Source organism: Parasteatoda tepidariorum, chromosome 6 (genome assembly GCF_982258835.1).
Source record: "Parasteatoda tepidariorum strain Cologne lab strain chromosome 6, Ptep-v5.0, whole genome shotgun sequence".
In the NCBI taxonomy this organism is placed as follows: domain Eukaryota; kingdom Metazoa; phylum Arthropoda; class Arachnida; order Araneae; family Theridiidae; genus Parasteatoda; species Parasteatoda tepidariorum.
The window spans coordinates 88018290-88044673 of record NC_141760.1 but is presented as its reverse complement, the minus strand read 5'-3'; the positions used below and the strand labels follow the sequence as shown (position 1 = coordinate 88044673).

General features: G+C 27.8%; 1 protein-coding gene across 1 annotated transcript; it reads left to right on the top strand.

Moving 5' to 3' along the window:
* The first annotated feature begins 4268 nt into the window (after positions 1–4268).
* On the top strand, positions 4269–24907 carry LOC107449277 (uncharacterized). Its single transcript, XM_043040422.3, has 8 exons — positions 4269–4432; positions 6664–6779; positions 10798–11268; positions 13089–13148; positions 15250–15356; positions 17303–17715; positions 21718–21883; positions 24335–24907. The coding sequence occupies exons 3-8, from the start codon at positions 10798–10800 to the stop codon at positions 24777–24779; spliced, it is 1662 nt and encodes a 553-aa protein (XP_042896356.2). The 5' UTR covers positions 4269–4432; positions 6664–6779; the 3' UTR covers positions 24780–24907.
* The last annotated feature ends 1477 nt before the right edge of the window (positions 24908–26384 follow it).

The window sequence follows — 26384 nt, the reverse complement described above, 5'->3', positions numbered from 1 at the left end:
AAATTTTAAAGAAGGAGTTATTGATTTTTCAACTTGACAAGCTCTTAATTGGTTAAAGTGACGCTTGATCACATAACCGTCGTCTAATTCAATGAGATAGTGAAGTCGTCCAAATTTTTCAACAACAGTTCCATACTTCCATTTAGCAGATGATGTATAGTTGCGAGACTGTACTCTTTCTCCTAACTTGAAATTTTTGTTAAATTCTGGTTGCAAGGCATTATTTTTTTGTCCTTTAGTTGGTTTGATTAAGTCGAATTCACATCTTAAGTTTCTACCAAATAACATTTCTGACGGAGTTTTTCCATTAAGTGGTGTTATTCTGTATCGGAAAAGTAGTTTGCATAATTTACTATGGAGGGAACCTGGATGATACTTCATGCATTTTAATATCTGGACATAGCGCTCTGCTTGGCCATTTGTAGCTGGATAGCCTGGAGCAATAAGACGCTGTTTAATACCATTTGACTTACAAAAATGTTGGAATTCAGCTGACTTAAAAATTGCGGCATTATCAGAAACTAAAATTTCAGGTAATCCATGACGACTAAAAATTTCTTCTAAATAATAAATTGTGTTTGATGATGTAGGAGATGTCTTCATAGCAAAAATTTCAGGCCATTTTGAAAGTGAATCCACAACAATTAAAAATTGATGCTCCATGAAGGGTCCGGCATAGTCGATGTGCACGCGTTGCCAATTTTTCTCCGGTGTTTCCCATATGTGAAGAGGTGCTTTCGCTGGATTTTTTCTTACATCACAGCATTCACGGCAACTCTTAACCATGTTTTCAATATCGGTGTCAATGTTTTTCCAATAGCAGTAGTTTCGAGATAGAGCTTTCATTTTCACAATTCCTATGTGTGTAGAATGTAGTTGCTTGAGCATTTCAGGTTGAAGAGATTTAGGAATGATAACTCGATTTCCTCTAAATAGGATTCCATCTTGAATGGTTATACTGGGATCAAACTTGTTTCCAATAACAATATCGTATTTTATTTTTTTAAGATCAGGATCAAGCTCTGTTTCTGTTTGAATTTGTTTTGCTGTAATTGTTTCAGTTGAAATGTAATTTATGATAAATTGCTGGAGTGCTTGTGATTCATCAATACAGTTGACGTAATTAACTGGTAGTGGAAGAGGATTTCTTGAAAGGTAATCAGCATTTGTATGCTTTTCAGATTTTCTATGTATAATTGTGTAATCGAAACTCGAAAGAAATTGAGCATATCGAAGAATTCTTGAAGCAGTCATAACTGGGAGGCTTTTCTCTGGATGGAAGATAGCGCAAATGGCTCTGTTATCGAGAATCAAGGTAAATTTTCTGCCAAAAATATAATCGTAAAATTTTTTGCAAGCCCAAACCACTGCTGTAGCTTCACGATCCAATTGACTGTAATTTTTCTCGGCAACCGTGAGACTTCTGGAAGCAAAAGCGATAGGACGCTCTATACCGTTTGGCATAGTGTGTGAAAGAACTCCTGAAAGTCCAAAAGGGCTGGCATCAGTAGCTAATGTTACTGGAAGAGCTGGATTGAAAGGCACTAGAATCTGGTCACTGGTTATAATTGATTTTGCTTTTATGAACGCAGATTCACATTCTGCAGTCCATCGGAAACGTGCGTTTTTACATAAGAGTTTGTTTAGTGGATGAAGTAGGCTGGAAGCATCTGGAATGAACTTAGAATAATACATGACAAGTCCAATGAATTTACGAACATCATCAACGGAGTTTGGTCGAGGTGTTTCGGATATAGCTTGAATTTTATCAGGTGATTTGTGTAGTCCAGCAGAACTGATAACATGTCCCAAATACTGAACTTTTCCCTCGAAAAATCTACATTTGTTAAGATTAAGATGCAAATTATGTTCCCGTAACTTTTCTAATACTTTAATTAAACGTTGCTGGCAATCTTGTTTATCTTTTCCTTGGATGATAATATCATCAAAGTAGGCAATAGTTCCATCCAAATCTTGGACAAACTGATCAATAAATTTATGGAATTCATTTGGTGCAGTTTTTATTCCGAAAAATAATCTTTTTGCTAAGTATGTACCTCTATGAGTAGAAAGAGTCTGAAATTTTGCACTTTCTTCATCGACTTTCAAATGTAAATATGCTTTGTGGATATCGAGCGTACAGAAATATTTCCCATCGCGTAATTTATTGAAAATGTCCTCAATTCTAGGAATTGGGTGTCTGGCATTTTGAAGCTGACTGTTGATTGTAACTTTAAAATCTGCGCAAATACGAATTGTGCCATCATGTTTTGGGACAACTACTAGGGGTGTACCCCATTCTGATACATCTATTTTTTCTATTACACCTTCCGCTTCTAATTTATCTAATTCTTGTTCTACTTTTGATTTTAAAGCATACGGTACAGTACGTGGTTTAATAAAAATGGGTTTAGCATCTGGAATTAGCTTTAGTGTACAAGTATAATCAGGAATGCAACCAATTTTAGGTTCAAACACATCAGAAAAAGAATCAATAATTTTCTGTATAGAAAAATCAGTACAGGAAATGCTGGGTTTAATACTTGTATTTTGTGCAGAAATAATGTGAAGATCATTTAAATTAATATTCAAGTTTCTAATCCAATCACGCCCTAATATAGAATTTTTCTTTATCGAAACAACATACAAATCTTCAAAGCTAGATTTATTTTGATATGATACTTTAATCTGAGCAACACCAAGAGGCTTAAAAATTTGTCCCGTATAACTTCTAAAAGATACATTCGTTTTTTTTATCGGAACATTCAGACATAATTTTTTGAATTCGTCATTATTTATTATGCTAACCTTACTTCCGGAATCGCATTCGAAGCGATGTTCAATGCTATTCAATTTAACTGGAACATACATTTTGTCATCATGATTGAAATCGTTCAAAAATACATCATAAATTTGATTTACGTTAGTACTTAGTTCATTAGAATCATCTGTTATTTGATTTATATTTCGATTTCTAGATCTATTTCTGAACTGTTTTGATATACACACGTTAGCTAAATGACCTCGTTTCATGCAAGATTTACATCGTAATTTATTTTTAAGAAAACAATCTTGAGTTTTATGATTTGTTTTTCCACAATGTAAACATAATCCCTCTAATCCAAGTTCTTTAAAGTTAATACTGCTTTTATTTTTCATAGGCGATTTTGATCTACTTCTGTTTTGATGTTTACTTTCGTTTTCGGAATTTCGAAAATTACTGTTGAATTTTTTCTTTATATAGCCACTTGATATTTTATTAATGAAATTAGGATAATTACTCTTATAAACTTCTTTATTTTCGATTTTAGCAGCTTCAATTGCTAAGGCAATTTCAATAGTTTTATCAAATGTAGCATCACCTTGTTGCAATAATTTTTCACGAATATCGGCATCAGCTAAACCTCTGATAAATTGTGATCGTAATAATAAGTTTAACATAGATTTAGAACAGTTATTAGAATTACATTCAGATTTGAATTCAGCATTTTTTGTTAAATCTTTCAATGAAGAAACGAAAGTAGAAATCGACTCACCTTGATGTTGATGTCTAGAAAAAAATTTATGTTGCTCGGTAAGAACATTCGGTTTCGGTGATAGATGCTTCTTTAAAAGCAATAGCAGTTCTTGAAATGTTTTTGTCGACGGAATATCCGGTGCAGTAAGACTCGAAAGCAGCTGGTATTGTCGTGAGCCAAGACAGTTAATTAATACGAGTACCTTTAATTCTTCTGTTTCTGGATCATCTGCTGACAGTCCTTTTAATTTGAAATAATTTTCAAGTCGTTGAGAATAACAATCGAAGGATTCGACAGCTGCATCAAAAGGATCGAATGATAAGTTTTGAGTAGCGATGACATCTTTTGGGCTTCGTTTCGATTCTGGTGTTGATTTTACTGATTGAACAAATTCTTGAAGAGTTGTAATTAATTGATTGAGTTCCGTCATTATTATTCTTTTATCCTCGTCGCCAAATTATTATATACAAGAATCAAGGTAAAACATATTTTATTAGGGAGAAGGTGAGGTTTACATCTTGTTTCGTTTAAAGCTGAACAACAACTGACTAGCGCGGGATAACAAAAGGTTGAGTTGAGTTAAGTCGCTGCAAGGCGCATTTACACTGAAGATTAAATACATGACAATTGCCCTTGAAATTACAATACTGTTGAAATGTATAGCAAAATGGAAAACAGTTTATAAAGCGACATCTATACAACATTTGAAATGTCGATGAGTTTGAGATCTTGGCAAGTAACTGTAACTTTTATTTCAATCATTTTGATCAAGAGAAAAGGGTTTGTGTGGGGACGGTGGAGTTAAAAACAATAAAAAATTGTCAATAACATCCTATTCGGCGCGGGATGTTTTAAATTGATATTTATTTATTGTTTTTATAATATTTTTAGTATTATGTGATAAGTCTTGTGTGGTAAGTACATCTAAAAGCTTCAGGGTATTTCAGTTAAGCAAAATTGATTGTTTTTAAATTTTCTTACGGGGTTTTCTACGATGTCAACATCTTGCTTCAAAAATTGCAAACTCTTATTTTATTTTATCTTATATCAGCTGATAAGCTATTAAAAATGAAGGAAATTTTGATATCTATTTTTAATTGTTTTGTATTTCTGAAATTTTTCGAATTATTTTGAAAATATATTGTAGGTCAAGCTCTATATATTTCTAGTACTGTATGAAACGCTCTGATTTAACATCGCTTTATTTGATGAGGTTTAGAAAAATTACAAGTATTTAAAGTTTTTCGATTGTAAGAGGATTTATTAGGATCCTTTACATTTTCATTCATAAATGACATCCCCACCTCCGAAGATTAAAATTGTGATGACATGCCACCAGATCTTCTTCAGGGATGTTTTCCAAACCGCCGCCAACAGGCCATTGTGCAGCTTTAGTGTGTTGTAAATAAAAGTACCTACATATATCTTCAGAAGTTGAACAAGTTTTTCCTAATTCTGTTGTAAAAGCCCGAATAATTACCAGCTAACTCCTGAATTAATTGAAAAACAATACAAGGAGATGTAAACATTACTTTAGGCTATAATGAGTACCTGTAAAAGGTGAAAGATTCAGTTAGAGGTTTATGAATTAAGTCAACAGGGTCCCTAAAAATTATAGCTAGTGCTCAGTAACCTTTAATCAATAAAAAAACCCAAAAATTTGAGGTTATGAAATTTATTTATTTTTTTCTCCTATGCATTGCTTGCATATATGAATTGCATATCTTAATGTATAATTAATTGTTTCTGTACTAAAATTGTGTACAATATTTCATACCTCTTTATTTTTAGATAGTATTAAACTAATTTTTACATTTGCAGTTGGATAAAAATTGACTTTTACAGTTTCATGTTTGTAAAAGATTGTTACCCAACATTTTGTTCCTTAACATGGCAGTCTTAAAAATACTCTTGGCTCTTGGGAATTTTAATATTTTTTAGAGTGAACAGCATGGGTTATTACCAATTTGTGCATGAAGAATGCCCTCAGAACAAATACGTTTATGTTCTGCCTCTGAAAAATGTAAACTTACAATTGTGACCTAAGTTAAATTTTTATCAAAAATATTTAAATTTTTTTCCTACCTAAAATTATTAAATTAAGGCTATGAGTCAAACAAACGTCTGGTTATAACATACATGTTCTTAATTAAATAACATTGAAATATAGTTAAAAAAAATTATAATTATTTGCATTAAATGAATAGATATAGTGAACATAAAGGCTATTGTGCAAGTTGCTAGTTAATTGATATAAATAAAAATATTACATTCGTATTATTTGTTATTCATTCATTTACTCCACCATTTATATTATAAATGTGACATTGTTGGCAGTGAAGTATTATTTTTTAGTAGATTGTCCCATGGAGTGATTTCCCTGGCTGAAAAAATTAATATTGTTTTAATTTCATTCCAGGTTGGTTAAAATTCATGTTGTCGATTATATAACATTGAATTATAATTTTAAAAAAACTATGGTTACTTGTACAGTAAAGGGAATCGGAAAACCAAAAAACCGAACGAAATTCTATAAATTTTACCTCCATTTTTTTTAAAAAAATGTTTTTTTCCTCATAAGATTTTAGGATTTTTCTTTGTTTCTTGAAAGATGTTAACCTTACCATCATTTTGGAAATAATCATTAGTGCATTACTTCATCGTTTTTTCTTTTTAAGATTATTTCCAAATATTTTTTTTTAGTTGGGTTTAACAATTAAAAAAACAGCTTTTTGACAGCGATTCAGAAAATCGGAAAAATCAGTTATCCGGAATAGCGACAGTCCCGATCATTCCGGATAATCGGTTCCCTACAGTAATACATGAAAAGATACAGTGTTATGTTACATTAGGAGCAGTTATGCAAGTTGCTAAGCAATTGCTGTAATTAAACATTGTATTATTAAAATATTTGTTATTCATTCATGAACTCCACTATTAATGTTGTTGTTATAAATGGGCAAATAATTGATCACAGTGTATTATTGTATTGTCACATAGGACAATTTTCTATCTGAAACATTTCATATTACAATTCCATTCCAGGTTAATTAACAAAACACACTAGAATGTTAACCAAATTGATTAATATTAAGATTTTACTATAAATCTTTTTTGTATTTTAAATTTACGTACTTTATTTTAGGGATTCTAACCTTTAGCAAAGCAGCAGAAAAGAAAACTTATGTTTTAATTTGTTGAAAATAAAATGCTTTGTTAAGATATTTTGTGTGGGAGCAGCTATTTGGTGATGTAGCATTGGTGAGTTTATTTAATTTTTTCTTTAAAGTTATGTTTGAAACTTATAATTGAAATGTATGTTTAGTATTAATAATTTTCAGAAATAATACATTGATATTTGTAAAGATAGATTGTTTGTCAACCTACGAACACCTTGAATTTGTTATTATGTGTACTTATTGTGTAACTAACTTTTCTTTGAACAGAATAGTTATATTTTTAGAATAATTTTTAAAAATTAGTAGCAATAGATAACAAATTTATATTTTTGAGTGTTTAAAAGAAATGAGCTAATATTTAAAAAAAAATATATATATTTATAATATAATTTTGCCAGAAAATGTGGTAAATTTTATGTATTGTTTTATATTGATAATAGTTTTTAAATTTTTTATTGAGTTGGCATTGGAATTTTTTATTTCTTTGTTGTACACAGGGTTGGAAAAAACCTGTGTGGGTAATACTGTGTTTTATTGGACTTTTCTGGGTTTTTCAAGTTTTATTGGAGTTTTTTTTTCAAAAGAGACGGCAGGGATAAGCACCTTATTTTAAAAAAGCTTATTTTAATATTAATAATTAAGTTTAATTTTATGAATTGACTAAACATAGTTAATTTAAGTGTAATTAATACAAATAAATTGGTGCAAAAGTCAGAAAGAAGTTTCTTCTTACATTACGATACACAATGTTATATATACTTACTTACATCACGCATTTGAAACTTAATTTATCACAGGTTTACTTTTTATTTATATTTTAATCTTAAAAAATATTTGAGGATTTTTTTTTTTTTTTTTAAACCTAGAATGCGAATCAAAGACACTGACTAATCAATGGTCAAATGCAGTCAAATCTAGCCAGCAAGGTGACTCTCCAGTGTCCAAACACAGTTTTTTCACCAGAGGTTCATTTTTTTTAGACTAGACTACATATATATTTCAATAGGATAGCTCTTTAATATAACAGAGGATAAAAAAAAAATCAATTTTGGAAAAACCCACTTTAGGGTGAGTTTTTTAGAGTCCCAGGTTTTACTGGGTAGGTGGGTTTTTTGCAGTACAGCACCTAAATATTTATATTGTACATTTATTTTAGACATTACTTAAGCATAATGCATCGTAAATCTTAAGTGTTTTATTTTGAGTTCTGTTTATTTAGATTATTTAATTTTTAGATTTTTTATGCTCCTAATTTTTTTCTAATCTTAAATTGTATTTTGCTGTGACAAGTGCTAAACTTATAGAACTTCCTCTTTTTCTTTGGAAGATTTTAATTGAGTATGAAATGTTATATCTGTTATGTGATCATTTTATCTTATGTCAAATGTTAGTTGACGAAGTTCTAAATTATAAAGATGACTTCAGATTTACTACTATGCATGTAAATATTTTTTCTGTGCTTTTTGCTATGTTGTAATTGTTAAAAAATTTTTTTGTAAATCTTCAAGTGTTTTTCTTCATTTTAAAGTAATTCAGATTTTATGCTAAACTAAGGGGCGTGTTTTGCAAGGAGTGAAATAGCTCAGATATCCAGGTGGCAACTAAGTAGTTCATCAAAACTTTAAATCTGTTTCTAGATCACTAATATTATTTTTATTAAGTAAATGCTTGGCTTCAGTGAAATACATTACAAATAGCAAAAATTTATTAATGATAATTTCAGGTCATTTAGATTTTAATACTTTTTTAAATTAAAAATAAAAATCAAGTATATTTTGCTTAAATTTATCCAAAAGATTAATTTCTGTAAATATTTACATGAGAATGAATTAAAAATATAGATATAAATTTTTAAGAATATTTCTATTATATTATCTAGATTCACTTTGTTCCTCCTGAAATTGCACTTTTTTTTCTTCCAAAGGCAATTGTTTAATTTAGTTGCATAGCTTCCAACTCTACTGGATATTCCAGTAGACTACTGGATTTTGCCTGTTTCTTCTGGTCTACTGGTTTAAGTAAAATTCTGATTTTTGTGCATTTTAGAAAATTTCCTAACATTTAATAAGTTTCCTAAAAAAATCCCTATTCTAATAGAATTTTGTGCAGATTATTGCCTGCTTGCTTGAATATTTAAATAAGTATTACTAATACATAATGAAGCAAACCTCATTTATAGAAATTAGTTCAAAACTTTTTTTGTTATAAAATATTTATTTTTATTTGGAATTCTCTTTTTAAATTAATTAAAAATCTTTTAACTATCTTTGAATTAAATGCCTATTGATATTCAAAATTATAAGTATACATAATTCAAGTATGTTTAATTTCAATCATAACTGGAAAATTCCCCATGTGTAAAATATTTAGTACATTCTGGAACAATTATCAAGATTTTATAAAATCTTCTGGATTTTTTCCAATCCATGTTTGCAACTATGTAGTTGTTTCAGTTAATTTTGAATCATTATTGCTATGGATCATTCTCTACAAATAGGCTATTTGCTGTTTATTTTAGTTTTATATTCAAGTAATTGTGCAAGAATTATAATTTTAGTTTAAAAAATAATAATTTTAATGAATATATGTCTGATTTAAAAATAGTCATGTGAAACAAATGTATAAATTTTAACTAATAAAAATATTAAAATCAATTCTTGACTAAAGTGTCATTTTCTCACATTAAGGAAATAAAAAGAAAAATTTAATTTTGTTTCTTTTAAAGTTTATAGTGAAAAATAAAATTAAAAGATTATATATTCTTAAAGTATCCTATTTGAGGAAATTCAAACTCTTCTTAACACTAGAAAGACAGATGGGCCATTTTATTATTCAAAAAATAATTTACTGAAATCATTAAGTGTTTCAAGCGTTTCCTAATTTGATCCAATTGAAGTGATTATTTAATCATGCATTTGTTAGCCTTACAGGAACTTATGTATAGAACTGTTATACCTAATACCTGTACCCCATAACTCCAGGTAGTTGGGATATAAGGTTTCATTAAAAGAAACAAGATTATTTCAATGTCTCTATAATTTATTTTTATTGAGAAAAGTAAAGTCAATTATTTAAGAAACTAATGTACAAGTATAATAAAAAAGTCAGTGGTCAGTTTAATTAAATATTTTCATTAGCTATTTCATTTCTAAATACCATAGAATTTTGATGATAGTCCAATGTATTTTAAATTAAATATGATTATATTTTAAGATTTTAGATTTCTAACTAATCAACACACAAACAATCTTTGAAAAGCCTCATTTGCCTTTCAGAATTTTAAGGTATACAGCAATTGTTCAGCCTTTCTAGTATTAAAAGTTTTAATAAATTTAATAATTAAAAACATTAAAATAAATTAATTTTATAAATTATTAAAAGTGCCATTCTATCACAATTAAGCAATTAGAAAATAAGCATTATTTGCTTCTGAAAGTTATTCCTATAAATAAAATTATGATAACTGTATATGATTCTTCAACTATCCCATTATAGGAAATTAAAATGTTAATTAATACATTCATACACACAATAAATTTACTTGATAAATTTAAAAGGGAGAAGTAGAATGAAGAACGTCTTGACATTTATTTCGCAGTTTTATCAGATCATGATCTGATAAAACTGCGAAATAACTGGATCTCAAGCATTCTGAATTGCTAGGAAAGAGTGAATAATAAGAATTTTGAGTTTAAAACTTTTCTGATAAGTAAAAAACTATTTCCAAGGCCAAAAAAATTAAATTAATGCATGGAAACAACTCTACAAGAGTTAATTTTAATAGATATATGTTGAACAAGAAAAATTTAGACATTTCAGCTAGACATTAATGCTTTTTATATTTGTGGGAGGTAAGAGTTTTGAAATGAATGAGATTTCATAGATATAAAAATAATAAAAAATATTCATTTCAAATATTACTTCAAACTTATGAGATAATGTAATAAAGACTTTTTTAAACTATACATTAAACAAATATTTTTTTCTACTTCATTTTTCTTAAGAAGAAATTGAAATATCTTTAATATATATCATATTAGCCTATTTGCAGAGTATCTCGCCTGTAATAATAAAAAAAAAATTATTTGTTGCTATTTTAGATGGCTCGTGTGGATGTCAAATCTTCAATTGAAACCTTTGTTTCAAATTCACCTGATCTACCTGTATTGAAAAGTCCTTTACCTAAACGAAGTAAACTTTCACTAAGAAGGAATTCTTCGTTTTATAATGGCTCTCGAATGCAAGAAGATGGCCTCACATCACTTAAGGTGCCTAATCTCAATTCTGAGGTGTCAGGTGACATGACACCCAGCAAACCAGACATTGAGATGATTGATTTGACGTGTGATGGTCAAGAGGATAGAAATGCATCGCCAAATTGTAGCACGACCGAATCTAAATCATCCGTGTCTGAAACAGAAATGGAAGATGATAAAATTAAAGTGTGGACTATTGGATTACCCAATTGTGGAAACACATGTTTTGTTAACAGTATTTTGCAAGTTTTGCGATATTCTCCTAATTTTTTAAACTCTCTACATTCATTAGCTGTAAAATGTCAAATATTGAAGGTTAGCTATTTTATAATTAATCATTATTTGCTTTTATTAATTATATATATATATATATTTTAAATAAAGTTGAACCTTGATCCATCATTCGTTCCTGCTTTTTTCGTTTTTCCATACATATCGTATTGTGTCAATTGTTTCATCACAAATGGTGTTCTTATAATGTTAAAATAATACCCATTTAGATAGCTTTTTGGAATTAGCAGATTCCCATGTCTATCGTTCAGGAATTCATTTGACATTTAAGAAAAATATTGAAGTTAATTAGTTTTTAAAATAAAAACTTAACTCCAGATCCTAATTGTTAAGAAAATGTACATTTTTTACAGTTTGGGTAAAATGCCTCAAACAACAGGTTTGATATTTATGCATCAATAGATGAAAATTTTAAAACTTTTGAATGTTGAAAGAGTTGCAAAAAATGGTGTCATTGTTTGTATTGAGAAAAAAAAAGAGAACCGAATTTTCCAAATATTTTAAGTAAATAAATATATTTATTCATCCTTTTTTTACATTATAAATATTTCTTGCAGGAAGTACATAATTTTTTTCAATTAAAATTTTTCATATTTATTAATTTTCAAGTCATTATTTGATATTTCAAGTTGACCTGCATCCGTTGTTTTTCTGTATCGTTCATAATGAATGGTCCCTTGAGAAACGATCAATCAAGGTTCTACTGTATTTACTTATACATATATGTTAAATTTAGTGTTTTCTGCTTTTTTTCCTTTTATTTTTGTTATATTTCTGATTGTAGCGAAAAACAGCCACTCTGATTGTTTTCTATCATGCATTTTAAATTTAATAAAACTAATCAAAATGAACTTTGAATCCATTAATTGATGAAAATTGCGGCCAGCTGTTGGAAATTGGATTTTTCAGCCTGCTTTTTTAGGGGATCATTCACTTAATTAATTTAGATAAATTAGATTAAATTGAAGTTCTCATGGTTAGTTTACTGACTTATTTGTATTTATATTAAAGCAATCATCTTGTTAAACTTTTAAAAATCTTGTGTTAAATTATTATTATGGAGTATAAAATTTCCTGCATTGAGTGAAAGATGAATGAAGCAGCATTTAAATAGAAATTTTTTTTAGTTTGTAATTTGCTGGTTGGAGGTTCTTCTATATAATGCTTTTTTATTCAAATTCTTTTAAGTTGACTTTATGAGGTAGAGTCAATAAATATGTTTTTTGGAGGTTGGCAGTACTAATAAAAACACAGAGCCGACTGGAATTCATTTCCAAAACAGTTGGTGTTAGCTGCAGATCATTTCTGACAACGCGAAATTTGCATTTGTCGGACTTTCAAACGTTGCCTTTAAAGCAGCGTTCAAACAAATTCTGCATTTTGCTCTAGAAATAACCTAAGATGCTCATTTCTCCTATTAATTTCCTAATATGAAGTTACTTTGCTAACATTAAACAACATAGTTGCCTAACTAATATATCTTATAGTCATATATTTGAATTATTCATTGTTGTGACCAAAACGTTTTTGCAACAACCATACAAGTTGACATCTTATGTACAAGGTTTGGAAAAAGTTTCACTTTGGTCCATTGGGCTTTTCATACAGTTTAGCCCAATATACCCCATATGGAGTGTAAGAGAAGAATATTTTATTTGTTTTATATATATATTTAAATTCACCTATTTCTTACAAATAAATGGCCAGTTTTTATCTTAAACTAATTTAAGAAGTAATATTTATGTGTGGCATAAAATATCGTAACTGTATATACTTTTGTATTTTTTATACATTTTTTTTAGAGGAAATTACCTTGTTTTATTGATTCATATATTTTGTTTTAGGATTCATCTGATGATGAAGATGATTCTCATGAAGTAACTTTTTTTAGACATATGCACACTGTATGTATATGAATATAATTTCTGGTTAAATTATGCTAAATTTTTATTTTATGTTTTTGTATTTTGACATTAATATGATATTTTGTTTGACAGGAGTTGGTTCAATTTATGTAATTTTGTTTCTTAGAAAAAATCATTGATTTGAATATTTTTATATGGTAGCTCTGCAAGGTCTTGTGCCACAAGTCCAGGGTTCTGTTTTTGGACTAGGCAAGGTTCTGCCAACCTTTCATCTCTTCAGTGGGTCGATAAAATGAGTACCAAGCATGTTTGGTGACTAAACACTTTAGGTTCTGGGTTAGTCTGACCTGTGGTCACGAAAACTGGAATGGCACAGTAGACCTTGACCTTTGACGAGTTGTCTCACCACTGAGTTTAGTTAAGGCTATATATTTTGGATTGTAATTTTTAAGAGTTTCATTGATTATTAAATGTACCTTACCCGTTCTTTTTACTGTGTCTCACCACTGAGTTTAGTTAAGGATATATATTTTGGATTGTAATTTTTAAGAGTTTCATTGATTATTAAATGTACCTTACCCGTTCTTTTTACTGTGCTTTCTTACCCATTTTTTCTCACCCATTTGTGCTGTACTTATCTTACCCATTCTTTTCACGCCGATTTGTGCTTTGATTATCTCACCCATTCTTTTTACAGTGCTTATTAATTGTGCTGGTATATGTTTTTTAGTTCCATACAGAGTGGAGAAAAGTAAGTAATTGAATCAATATTTCAGTGCTGAACAATGCTACAAAATCCTGTGTGTAGCTGAAAGACATATACAAGCACTGTTAATAATGCTAAAATAATTCAATTTTTAAAAAAATTTATTTTGTCCTTATTGGCTTTACAATATAAGATGAAGCAAAACACGTTTTTAGTCATTTATCCCATCAAAATAAAGATTAACTGTATTCCAAATCATTTGGCATGATGCTGTTGCTAAAGAATAATTCATGATAGACAAAATTTACCACAATAATTTGATTTTCTTCGGTATTTATTCCTTTAGAGGGACTGTAAAAGTTTTTTTCACTGTGTGTAAGCTTCCTAGTATCGAAACAGATATATGTTTCAAATATACTAATATAATACACTGCCTATATTTGTACATTTGGCACCTATTAAAACTGTGCCAATTACTGTAGTAACTGTCTATTATTAAAATTAATTAAGCATCAATAGCATCCATAGTAGTTTGATTTTTTACATTTCTCTTAAACGAATTAGGACCTTTTCTCCATTATTTTTGCTTTATAGAATATAAATATTTTTTTAAATTAAATTATTACCTGATAACAAGTTTAAGCGGGCATCATTAGTCTCAATAAGAGTTCATTTTAAATTATTTAGTTTTATTGATTCATGTTTTACTCACACTGTTCAACTTTTAGTTCTCTGGCACATGTTTCTGGAGTTATAGGAGAGATGCACAGGCACAAACTTTTCATTTTTTATATTATGGATAAAAGTTTTTATAAAAAACTAAGGTTTATTAAAACTTATATTGTTGGAAGCGTTAGTAATTGATAATGCTGAAAGTATGCACATTGCACTTACAAAATTAAAAAAAAAAGTTTGAGTGCTTAATAACAAAAATGCATAACAATTTTATGGTGGGAAGAAGTTTTTTTGTGTGGATAATTTTTTTATTTTTTAATGCTGTCAAGTCTAGATGAATTTTCAATTATACTTTTCTTATTTTTTTTAAAAAAATAGCAATGCTCTCAAAAATTTATAAATATGAAGTTAGTTCTTTTAAATAAGGAAGAGAGACTTGCTCTTCCAAAAGACATTTAAAGTGATTGAGGCTATACTCTTTGTTAAACTCATATAAATTATCATCTCTGTCCAAGGAATAGCGGTCTGAGAGTTATGCGATTTCCCCACTTCTCTCACTTTCCCTCTCTCTGTTACCATAGTTTCAGTAAATAATTTGTTCAGTAGGTTAAATACATTCGGAATGTTATAGAAAGAATAAAAGAAAATTCAATTACTGTAATTAGTTGTCGAGCCACTTATTGTTGATTTTGTTGAAAATATTTTAAAGAATGAGCTGATATTGAATTGCAATCTAACTTATGCTTTTTTTCCCCTTAGCTGTATACAATTATGAAGAAAAAAGAGCTTTTAATGTCGAAAAATGTAGATAAAGACTACTCTAGTACACTCATTAGGCCTGTAAAACTTGTGATAAATAGCCTAAGGTTAGTATAGAATTTTTTAAGAATTCGTTATGATTTTATTCTTGTAACACTATGTTAAATAACTAAAAGTTGTCTCCTGTTATTAAGATATACACAATCTATGTTCACATTTACTGCTTATATTAGTTTCCAAATTTTGTCTTAATTATGAAGTATTGCTATTGTTGCATTATTTTCAGTCCGAAAAGTGATTAATTTTATTTAATATTATTTTGAAATTTTATTCTAGAACAGTCTTAAAACTATATTTGATAAATTATTTACTTAAAAGTTGCATTTTCTTAGTTCATTGTTTTTTTTCTTCAAAATAAAGCCTAAAAGCATCTTAAATGAATCACCCCATGATCAAACAGTTAATGAAAGACTTGAAATGACCAATATTACATTGCCATGCAGAAATCTGTGTCAAAAGGTAAAATAGATTTTTTTTTCTTCGGTACTCAGCTGGCAATAAATTTACCAATAAATTTCTAAATTTGGTGTATAATAAATTTAGCATTCTTACATAGTTTCAGAGTTGCAATTCAGTAGTTTATCTTACATTACTTTTCTTTTTTTCTTCTTTTTTTTCTTTTTTCCTAAAGGAAATAAAACCTTTATTTGTATTTAATTAAAAATTTTAAATAGTTGAATAGTTTAAAAAAAATATTTTTTTTCTTTATTTTTTTTACTGTTTTAACTATTATGTTTCAGCTTTTTATTTTCTTATCTCTTTGTTTCTGTTTTGTTAACTTGACATATTTTTAGAATAAGAAATGCATATCAGGTATTACTAATTTGTAAAATTAATTGTTTGTATAGGGTATTCATACTTTGAAGAATGGTATAATGAATCTCTATTTTCTACTAAGTTACAGTGGAGCATTGTTTATACGGCGATCACTTATACGACGTTTACATTTATACGACATTTAGTGTAGTCCCAAATCATTCCTATTCATTTTAATGTAAAAATATATCGTTTATACGACGCACCGAATCGGTTATACGTCGGTTTTTAGATTTTGTTCACGTTTATTTAATTTTTTATTTTTTCTTGTGTATTTTAAAAAAGAGCGGAATTTGCCAACATGAATGATACTGAAAAGGGTGCCAACAAGAGTGCTTGGATGACGACCGTAGTTTTTACTAGATGACTGAAAAAACTAGACAATATTATGAAGAGGCAAAAACGAAAAATTTTCCTATTCATCGACCAATGTCCAGCACACCCATCGATACTAATTATTTTGGAAAATGTAAAAACTCTCTTTTTTTCCTGCAAATTGCACAAGTGCGCTTCAGCCATTAGATTTTACCGTGATTAGAAATCTAAAACTGCATCATAGAAAGCAGTAAGTTCAACTCGCTATTCAAAGCATTGTAGAGACTAATAGCAAGAAAATATAATTAAAGGTAACATACATTCAAATTGCTCACTGCAATTTTTCTTTGGTTATTTGTTTGTTTTGCTTTGTCTAATTTAGAAATTTATGTAAATCAATACGTTAAACATTAAAATTAACTGCAAACAGAGTTAGTTTCAGTTTTAGAAGTAAAAATCGATTTTACAACGTTATTGTTTATACGATATTTTTCGGTGGTCCCTTCGGCGGCATATAAACGATGCTCCACTGTTTATACACATATATTGGTTACATATTCAGTTATTACAAGCAACGAAACTAAGATGTCTTATTTATTTTAGATTTTGTAGCCTTTTTGTATTTCATTTTAATCATCCTTTTTATTTTTAACCATCTTACAAAAAATTCACCCTTATGAAAGACAGTAAATAACTTGATATATTAATAAATAATACTAATTATAACAATAATATTAGGAGTTTGATATTAATAGAAATGCAAAACTCACCCAAAAGGCTATATATCTATCTTTACTGTATTAATTCCATCTTTGTTTCTCATTTTTAATTAAACTAATTTTAAAATTTATAACTATTTTAGGGAAGTGACCTCTTTATTTGAAGAGGGTGAGCAGCATGATGCCCATGAATTGTTTATCACTATCGTAGCCTCATATGAAAAAGCTTGTGAAATGTTCAAAAAACAATTACCCAGTGAAGATAATGCTGTAAATAAAGAAACAAATTGCCTTCAGAATTTGGAAATTAAACAAGCTGAACCACAAACTGTAGTTTCTCCTGTTGAACAGAGGGTCAAAAGATCTTTGCTGGCAGGGAAACGTCGCCGGACGAAAAGTTTGCCCGCTGACATGGCTTTTATAGAATCTCTAGTCTTAGGAATGGAAGGCAAAATTCGTCATGTTGTGAAATGTTTGGAGTGTGAAAAGCGATTAGAAAGAGAAGAAACTTTTGCTAATTTGGAAGTGACCATACCAGAGGAAGTTTCTAGTGGAGGTAACTTTACATTTTTGTTTTTATCTTTTTCCTTAACTAATTAATTTTCTTTAAATAACTAATAAAAAATAATTTTAAATAATTCTTAATAATTAATTTTCTTTTGTAATTTCACATATTATACTATAAAACTTTTTTTTAAAAATTATAATAAATTTTCATTCTTTAGTTAGATCATTTGAAATTTTTCCAGTTTTTCATTTTGATTAAAAAAAGTTATTTGCTTATCTAAGTTTATTGTATGTTTTGTTAGAGCATCTTTCAAACTTTGAAGAATATATTATGATTACAAAATGCTACTATGGGTCATTGTTTATAACTTTTTAGGTTGCTTTTGTGATAGTAATTTTTTTCTGATGTTATTCTAATATTGTTTGCCATGTTCTCTTCAGTTCTATTACATTATTTAATTGTGATATTAATCACTTAAATTAGTTTGAGGTATGTGAATGAGATAGTATTACTTGTATAATTGTGATTATAGTATTACTTATAATGATTAAGTGTTAAATACTACAATCACCACAATCTTGCTTGGGTATTATACATATTTTAGTAAATACAATGTTTAAAAAATTTTCACAGTTATAAAAGTACACAGTTGGCACATTATAATTTCAGTAATTACTATTCAATTTAAAAAAATTTATATCATTTAATGGTAAAAGGGGAAAATTGTTCAATTTATGCTTCATAATTATTTGTGGATTCATTGATCAGTTTGAGCTGAATGCAGTTGTTTACTGGATTATAATAAAAGTTTAATAGGATATATATTATTTATGTATTGATAAATGGATATTATGATGAATGTAGTTGTTTAAAAATATTTGGTTTTAAGTAATATATGTTAAAATAAGTGTGTGAGAGCAATTCACCTACATTTTTCTTTACTTTTGTTTTTAAGTATATACTTATTTAATTTTGAATATAAATAAATGCCTAAATTGCATATTTAGTTGCTATCAATAATCTGTGGAACAATTTTTACCACTGTCTTTTTTTCTTTTACTTCATCTTATAGAATGCTAGCATTGAATAAAGTATTTTATTAAGTTAAATGATTTGTATATTTAAATAATATTAGTATAATTTTTTTAAATTTTAGTCATTCATTAATTTTTCTGGGAAAATCAATCAATCAGAAGTAATATGAAATAAGAATCATTTTATTACATTCCATACATGGGTGCAAGTCTTCCGTCCCCAGGACGGATTTCCGTCTTTCGAAAATGTCTGCGACTCGACTGAACAAGACTGACTCGAAGACGGAAATCGGAATTTTTTTTTTCTGTCCTAAAAAATATTTTTAGGTCTACGTTATTGGTCTACTTTCTTATGTCCTGCTGTTATTTTATCAAAAGACAGATGAATAAATAGTTTTTGTGCAGTATTTAAACTTGATGTATTATGGTAAAGCTTTCTTAGATAGTTTGCATATGTCGAGGGGGTATTGTGTATGTTAGGTATTTCAGTCAAAAAATTTTCAGTTTGGCCTTTTTTCCAACTTGCACCCATGATTCAATATTTAAAATTAATTTATTATATATATACATATTTTTTTTTAAAAAAAATGCAATAAAATCAGGAGAGCAACTTTATATTTGAGTAAAATATGCTTATAGTTGTTTACTAGGTCTGTTATTAATATCTTAGTTATGATATGTTTCTATTATTTTGACAATGTTTATCTTAAGCTTTTCTTTTAGAATTTTAGAGATTATGATAATTATCATACATTGACTCCTATAATTATTTGTGAACATTTTGTGTAATATTAGTTATAAATTTTTACAACATATTTGTGGGTAATTATTTTTTAAATATTAAATAAATGTTTGGTCTAATGATAACTAATAGGTTATGGTGAATAATATTTGTAAGCGCAAGAAAAAACTTTTTCCAAGTAATGGACTTTTGCATAAATTATCAAATTTTCAATCATCTCTTACGAACTTTTTCAGAAGAAAACTTTTTACAAACTATTCAATTTTAGGGAAATTTAAAAAAAACTTCGAAAAACTTATATTATTTGAATATTTTAATTACCATAAAATGTATTTAGATGATGCATTTAAAGAGTTTCACTAAATTCATATGAAGGTTAATTTTGTACTTTGATCTTGTACTAGTGATCTTGATTTTAAATTTTTTTTTTTTTTTAAATCTTTTTTTAACTGTTGTCTCAGAGAGTCCTGACCAATAAGTTTACAGATTCCCATGAACTGGATATTTTTATGTAAGAAATAATCAATTATAAAAAATCATAAAGTTAAATATGATTATGTGAAGATAAGTAATTTATAGAAATGTTTTTAGATTCTAATCTGCAAACATTTTTAAACCCCGCAGAAATGGTGTATCATTAAATATAATTAACTCATGGCTTATCCTGAGATGCAATAGTATTGAACACAAATAAATATGCCTTATTTAAACGAGAACTTTTGATTCATTTTCATGGTTAAATCTTTCTCTTTTGATCTTTAAATGTCCCAAAAAGATGTAACACTTAATGGGGCTCCAGTTCCGAGCTGAAATAAAATGTATTTTGTAAGTTCTCGTTATTATTAAATATCTACGATAAACTCCTCATAATGCTATTAAAGCATTATATATATGTGTGTGCATATGTATAATATGAAATATTAATAATAACATTTGTAAAGAAGTGACCATAAAAGACATATTATTCGGCGTCTTCTAAATTTGATTTAAATACAAAATTCATTTAGGAATGGTTTCTCCTGTGAGGGCATTGGGGGTTGGCCATTTTGGATGCAATTATTCTAAAACATTATGATATGAAAAAGCCATACATTTCTACTTGTCTCGATTTAAATACTGGGATTTTGATTGGTATTTTGCTGTTATACATTTCTTTATGTAATTGAACACTATCCGAAAAGGAAATTTTAAACATCTTGATTTGTTCTGAAACATGACGCCATATAAACTATGCGAAACCTTTTTGATAATTTTCTTAATTGCTTCTTACTTCCAAGAATGATTGCACATTAACTCTGAAAATAATTTTTTAATTGGAATATTGAATATTTATGGCTTTGTGAAAAAACAGTTTTCTCCGTCTTAGAATTAATAAGAAATAACTATCTTAAACTGTAATTTAATTTATAGCGATTTGTATGAGGTATTCTATATATATCATAAACATTCTGCTATAAAACTTTAATAATAGTTATATACTGTAATGAAAATATAATGTTTAAGGTTTTTGGCAGATGAGTGTGACTATTCTATGATGACCACATGACTATTTGATGTGACTATTTTTAAACCTTGGTTAAGATCTTCAAACTGCCAACTCTTCCTTTCAAAATGCAACATATTTTGAAATACAGCATTTTAAATATTTTACAAGCAAGAAATAAAATTTTGGAACTTTACTTTCATGTTAAAATATCAAGAGTGATTTGGGAATCAATGTAAGATCTACAGTACAGAACCCGTTATCCGGAATTCAGAAAACCGGAAAACCAAAAAACCGGAACGAAATTCGATAAATTTCCCCCCCATTTTTAAAAAAAAAAAATTTTTTTTTTCCTCATAAGATTTTAGGATTTTTCTTTCTTTTTTGAAAGATGTTTACCATACCATCATTTTGGAAATAATCATTAGTGTATTACTTCATCGTTTTTTCCTCTTTTTGAGATTATTTCCAAATTTTTTTTTTAGTTGGGTTTAACAATAAAAAAAACGGCTTTTTGTAGCGATTCAGAAAACCGGAAAAATCAGTTATCCGGAATAGCGATGGTCCCGATCGTTCCGGATAATCGGTTCCCTACTGTACTACTATTTGACTTTACCTACCCTAATAATTTGGCATATTCATCTGTTTTTTTGGAAAATTGTAAAAAAGAAAAAGGTGTTTAAAATTATTATTAAAGGTGTTTAGTTTTGCAAAGTAGTCTAATTAAGAATCCAGTTAAAGAAAAACTAGTTTACTAGTTAATTGAAACTGTTTGAATTTTGTTTTTTCAGAATCTGTTGATTTGCGGCAATGTTTGTCTCAGAAAACCAAATTGTGTGGTGAAAATAAATTTTACTGTGAGACATGCGAGCATCACAATGAAGCTGAAATGAGCTCTGAGATAGTGTCTGCCCCACCTATTCTTTTGCTTCATTTTGGTTGGATGGGAAGATTTAGGTAAATGAAAAAGAACATTCCATTACTTATTTGTGTTGTAATTTGATTCTGCCAATTCCATTTTTTCTTCGATTTTACAGTTTATTATAGGACAGTTTTTATTTCACTAAATTTTACAAGAAAGTGTATAAATATTAATCATATTTGAAATTTTTTTTGTTTCAGAAAATTTATGTTAGTCTGATTAAAATTTATGATATTCATATGATGAAATTTATGCTTGATAAATTTGTTATAAAATCTTTAATTATTTCTCCTGAAACTTCATTTTGACTCAGCTTGAGATGGTATTCAATAAAAAGTTTAAAGGAGAGTTCGACGTTCTATTACAGCCTAGCTGAAATAGCTAACAACAAGACCATGGTAAAAACCGTCCTGGCAAAAGCAGGTTTTTGCCAAGCAAAGTGGCAAAAACTTGTATTTTTCAAGATGAGACGACATAAACACATTTTTGATACAAAATTATTCCTAAAATTGAAATATATACTATACATATTTATAATTAAGAAAAACAAAAACAAAATTATTATTCCATAATACAATCATAATGCATTAATATATCATTTTAGTAGTTTAAAACATTATTGATTGGAAAATTAGTGATTATTCTCTTTTTTTCCAGTGAAATGAACTTATTTTAAATTAATATAACTATAATTTAAAGCATAAAATATCTATCAACATATGTAGTTAATTAAAATATGCAAGTATCAATGCAATTTTTTAAATTTGCAAAAATTCAATACTTTATTCATCATCACAATACAATTTGTGCAGTCTCAACAAGGGAGTTTAAATTGTGTGGTTTGGTTTGCATTTTGAAGTAATATTGAGAAATGAGGTGTTTATCAAAATCTATCTAATAAAACATCCATCTTAGCTTTCTTATGTCTCTCTTTAAATATAGTGTAAGAGTGATATAATGTAAAATAATAAATACCAAAAGTTATTATGAAAAAGTAAAAAAAAAAAATACAATTTGTAAAAAAAACATTTATTTAAAGATTCTAAAATGAAAAGAGGTAAAAAACTTTCAATCTTTTAAAAACTATTACCCTTACATAATTATTAATATTTTAAAAATATTTTTCTCATGTAATGTATCAAAATTATTATTCCTTATGATTGATTTAAATTTGTTTCAAGTATTTTGCAATAATATTTAATGAGCAATTTAGACTTTTCCGTTTTTGCCGGTTTTTACCAGGTTTTGGCCACTGTCCTGGCAAAAACCTCCCTTTTTGCCGGCAAAAACTCCAATCCTGAAACATTTTTTTTGCATTTATTTAGTTTAATATAAGTTCAAAATATTATATTTAGTATTTTATTAATTTATGGTTTCAAAATACAGTTAGAAACATTAATGGCCTTTCCTCTGTTAAAAGTAAAATCATCCAGACACATCTCACTTCAAACCAATTTTTCAAATTTGCAATTATTTGCAATAATTTTGCAACATCAAAGAAAAGTAGTTATTCATCATTTGAAATGTCTTTAATTTACAAAACGAATTAACAATAAATTTTTAAATAGGAATGAGGAAAAAATTCAAACTTTTTTTTAAATATATTTTAGCACAAGTATAATTCCAATAATCTGATCTGATTTTTATAACTATTAGACTGTTTTTTTTTTGTAATACCAAAATATATTTTTACTTGTAATTAGAGCTTCAGAAAGAAGTATATAAAATTGAGACCAGTGTGCCATTAATGTCAAAGGGCTGAACGTAAATGGCAAGGAATGAAGAAAATATTAGAAAGGAAGACTGTTTTTCCTTTTTTACAACTGTAAAATATCAGCTACAATTAAGTGTTTTTGAAGAGACTTAATTCAAAGTTTAGTACAGTTGCACAGTTTTGGCATATTTAAATTTCTTAACAAAATTGTAGAATCAAATTATGTTGTGACGCATCTAGTGGATTCAAAGTGTAATTAAGAGTTTAATGTTAATTGTCTAAGTGAATATTGCATATATTGAATATATCACATTTATTTATTTTTTATTTCTTAATTGCACATATTTCACTCATGTGTTTTCATTGGTTGTTTGAATGAAAAGTAGGATTGAAATGCTAACAAAATATTTTTTTCTTCTGTTAACAACTGGAAGTTAAAGCGCCTAAAAAATGGATTTTACAGTCAACTTATGTTCTGTTGTTTAAACTTCATCCTTTGAACCATTTTGGTGTAACATACTACTTTCCTTACATGAAACATCTAAGTTTTTATTTTTTTAATGCAATCATTGTTACTGTTGCCACCAGCAAGAAACAAATTCTGCCCTATTCCGAGGTTACTTAAGAGGTTTATGTATGTAGATAATGAGAATCTATCTAGATTTGTGGATATTAATGTTTGTTGTGTAGAACTTTTATCCCTTTCCATTTTTCAAATGTTGAATTTAATATTATACTTCAACTTTCTAAATAGATTATTTTAATTTTCTAGTGTAATGTCAATGGAAAAGACAAGTGTCAAAGTGATTATTCCCCTTTCTCTGGACACATCTGAAAATAGAGAAATATTTACTTGTTCTAAAGGAGAAAATTATAAACTCTATGCCGTAGTTTTGCACATAGGTCGTTCAACATCAGGTGGCCATTACGTTTGTTTCATCAAGGATGCTTCTTCTCAAGAAAGTATGGATCAGACCAAAGAAGAAGTTGTTAAATCTCCTGCAAGGCAAAATAAACAAGTTGGGTCTTCCAAGTATTGTTGTGTCACTGATGAAATAATGAATTTTACGGGCGTAGAATCTTTTACAAAGTGGTTGTTGTTTGACGATGATATTGTTTCACCTGTTGTGATTGATGAAAATTCAGATTCATTTCCTTATTTTAACTTTTTAAGCATCACTGCCTCACCTTGTATGATTTTTTATCATAAAACATAACGGATTCATTTCTTAAACAAAGTTGATATTTTAAGCACAAATGTATTTGCATTAATATATTGATCTTTTTTAGCTATTTTGGTTTCATGTGCTTTTAAATTGTGTAAAATAAATATTTTTGTATTTTATCTGTGGTTTTATTTTTAAAACTTGCGATTTTCAAGAGTTTATTTCCTTCAAGTTAGTATGAGATTTTTTTTCTGAAATGTGTGTCTGCACAGAAAATGGTAGAGTTATGATTACTATATTTTATCACACAATATGTTTATATCCAAAGTAGTAAAAATTTGATTTTTCTGCAAGACAGATGTTTTGTTTTGTATAGAACTAATTGATTTGATTTGTAAATCAAAGTCATAATAATATATTTTAAGTAACAAATTTGCCCATTATTTGGTTTTTAGAGGTCTTAAAATCTGGAATTTTAGCACAATAAGTAGGGAATTTCTTTTTTCTTACAAAATCTGAAGTCTGGCTTACCTGGAAATTAACCATTATTTTAAAATAGTCATGATCATATTATAGTTATTGAATTTTCAATAATTTTAACTAGAATGTCTGGAAAATTTCTATGCCGTACCAGATGACTAACCATTATTTCAGAATAGTTACGATCATAGTATAGTTACAGTGATTGAATAACCATAGAATAGTTACAATTACTGGAATTAGTTAAATTATTTCTGATGTCTCTTTATTTATTATTTTATAGAAGTTTGGAATTTTAGAGAAGCTTTATATGAAACTTTTATTTAGTGATATTTTTCTACTCACAAAACCAAATATTTGACTTATCAAAGGAAAAAGAAATAATAGATAAAATATGAGCTGGAATTATGAAGTACCTGAAAGTGTCATAAAATTTTACTTCTGAAATAAAGTGGACACCTAATTTAGAATGTTTGCTTTTTTTTAAATTCATAGTATCTCTTTTTAATTTTTTAAAACAAATCATCACTAAGTAATAGTATTTTAATGTTCGATATTATTTTTATTAATTTTGATCTAGTGAAGCAAATATTAATTCATTATCTAGTAATATGATAATTCTTACAGACTATTAGAAAAATTCATCTTTTTTTAAATTTTTTTTATAGACTAGTAAACAAATTAAGAGCTTTACATATTTGCAAACTGTGCCCTCTTGCATTTTACCCACTAAATGCATGATGATCAAATAGTAAATAATTATAATTAATAATCACAGGAATATTACCCTATTTGTTGCAATATAATAAGAATATCTCTAGTTGTAGTTCTGCAACAAAACTTTAGACAATTATAAATGTTCTTATATATTCTACCATCTCTCTCTTTGAATTGTTACTATACTTTTAAATTACAAATATTTTTCTAAAAGACGGAAAGGCTAATAGAAAAACCTTAATTATTGAATTGTTAAGAAATAAAAACATTCCCCAATAGCAGGTTTCTTACCAAGAAGGGGATCCTAGAAGTTACAGCTCCACAATTTTGAGGCCAGCAGCATGATAGTGACAAAGTCATCTGTTCCATCCGCCTTTATTTTCCAGGTCATCTGGCACTCTTCTTTCTCAAGTTAGGTTTCCTTTTATAGATTTTTTCAATATTCACAATGCATCATTA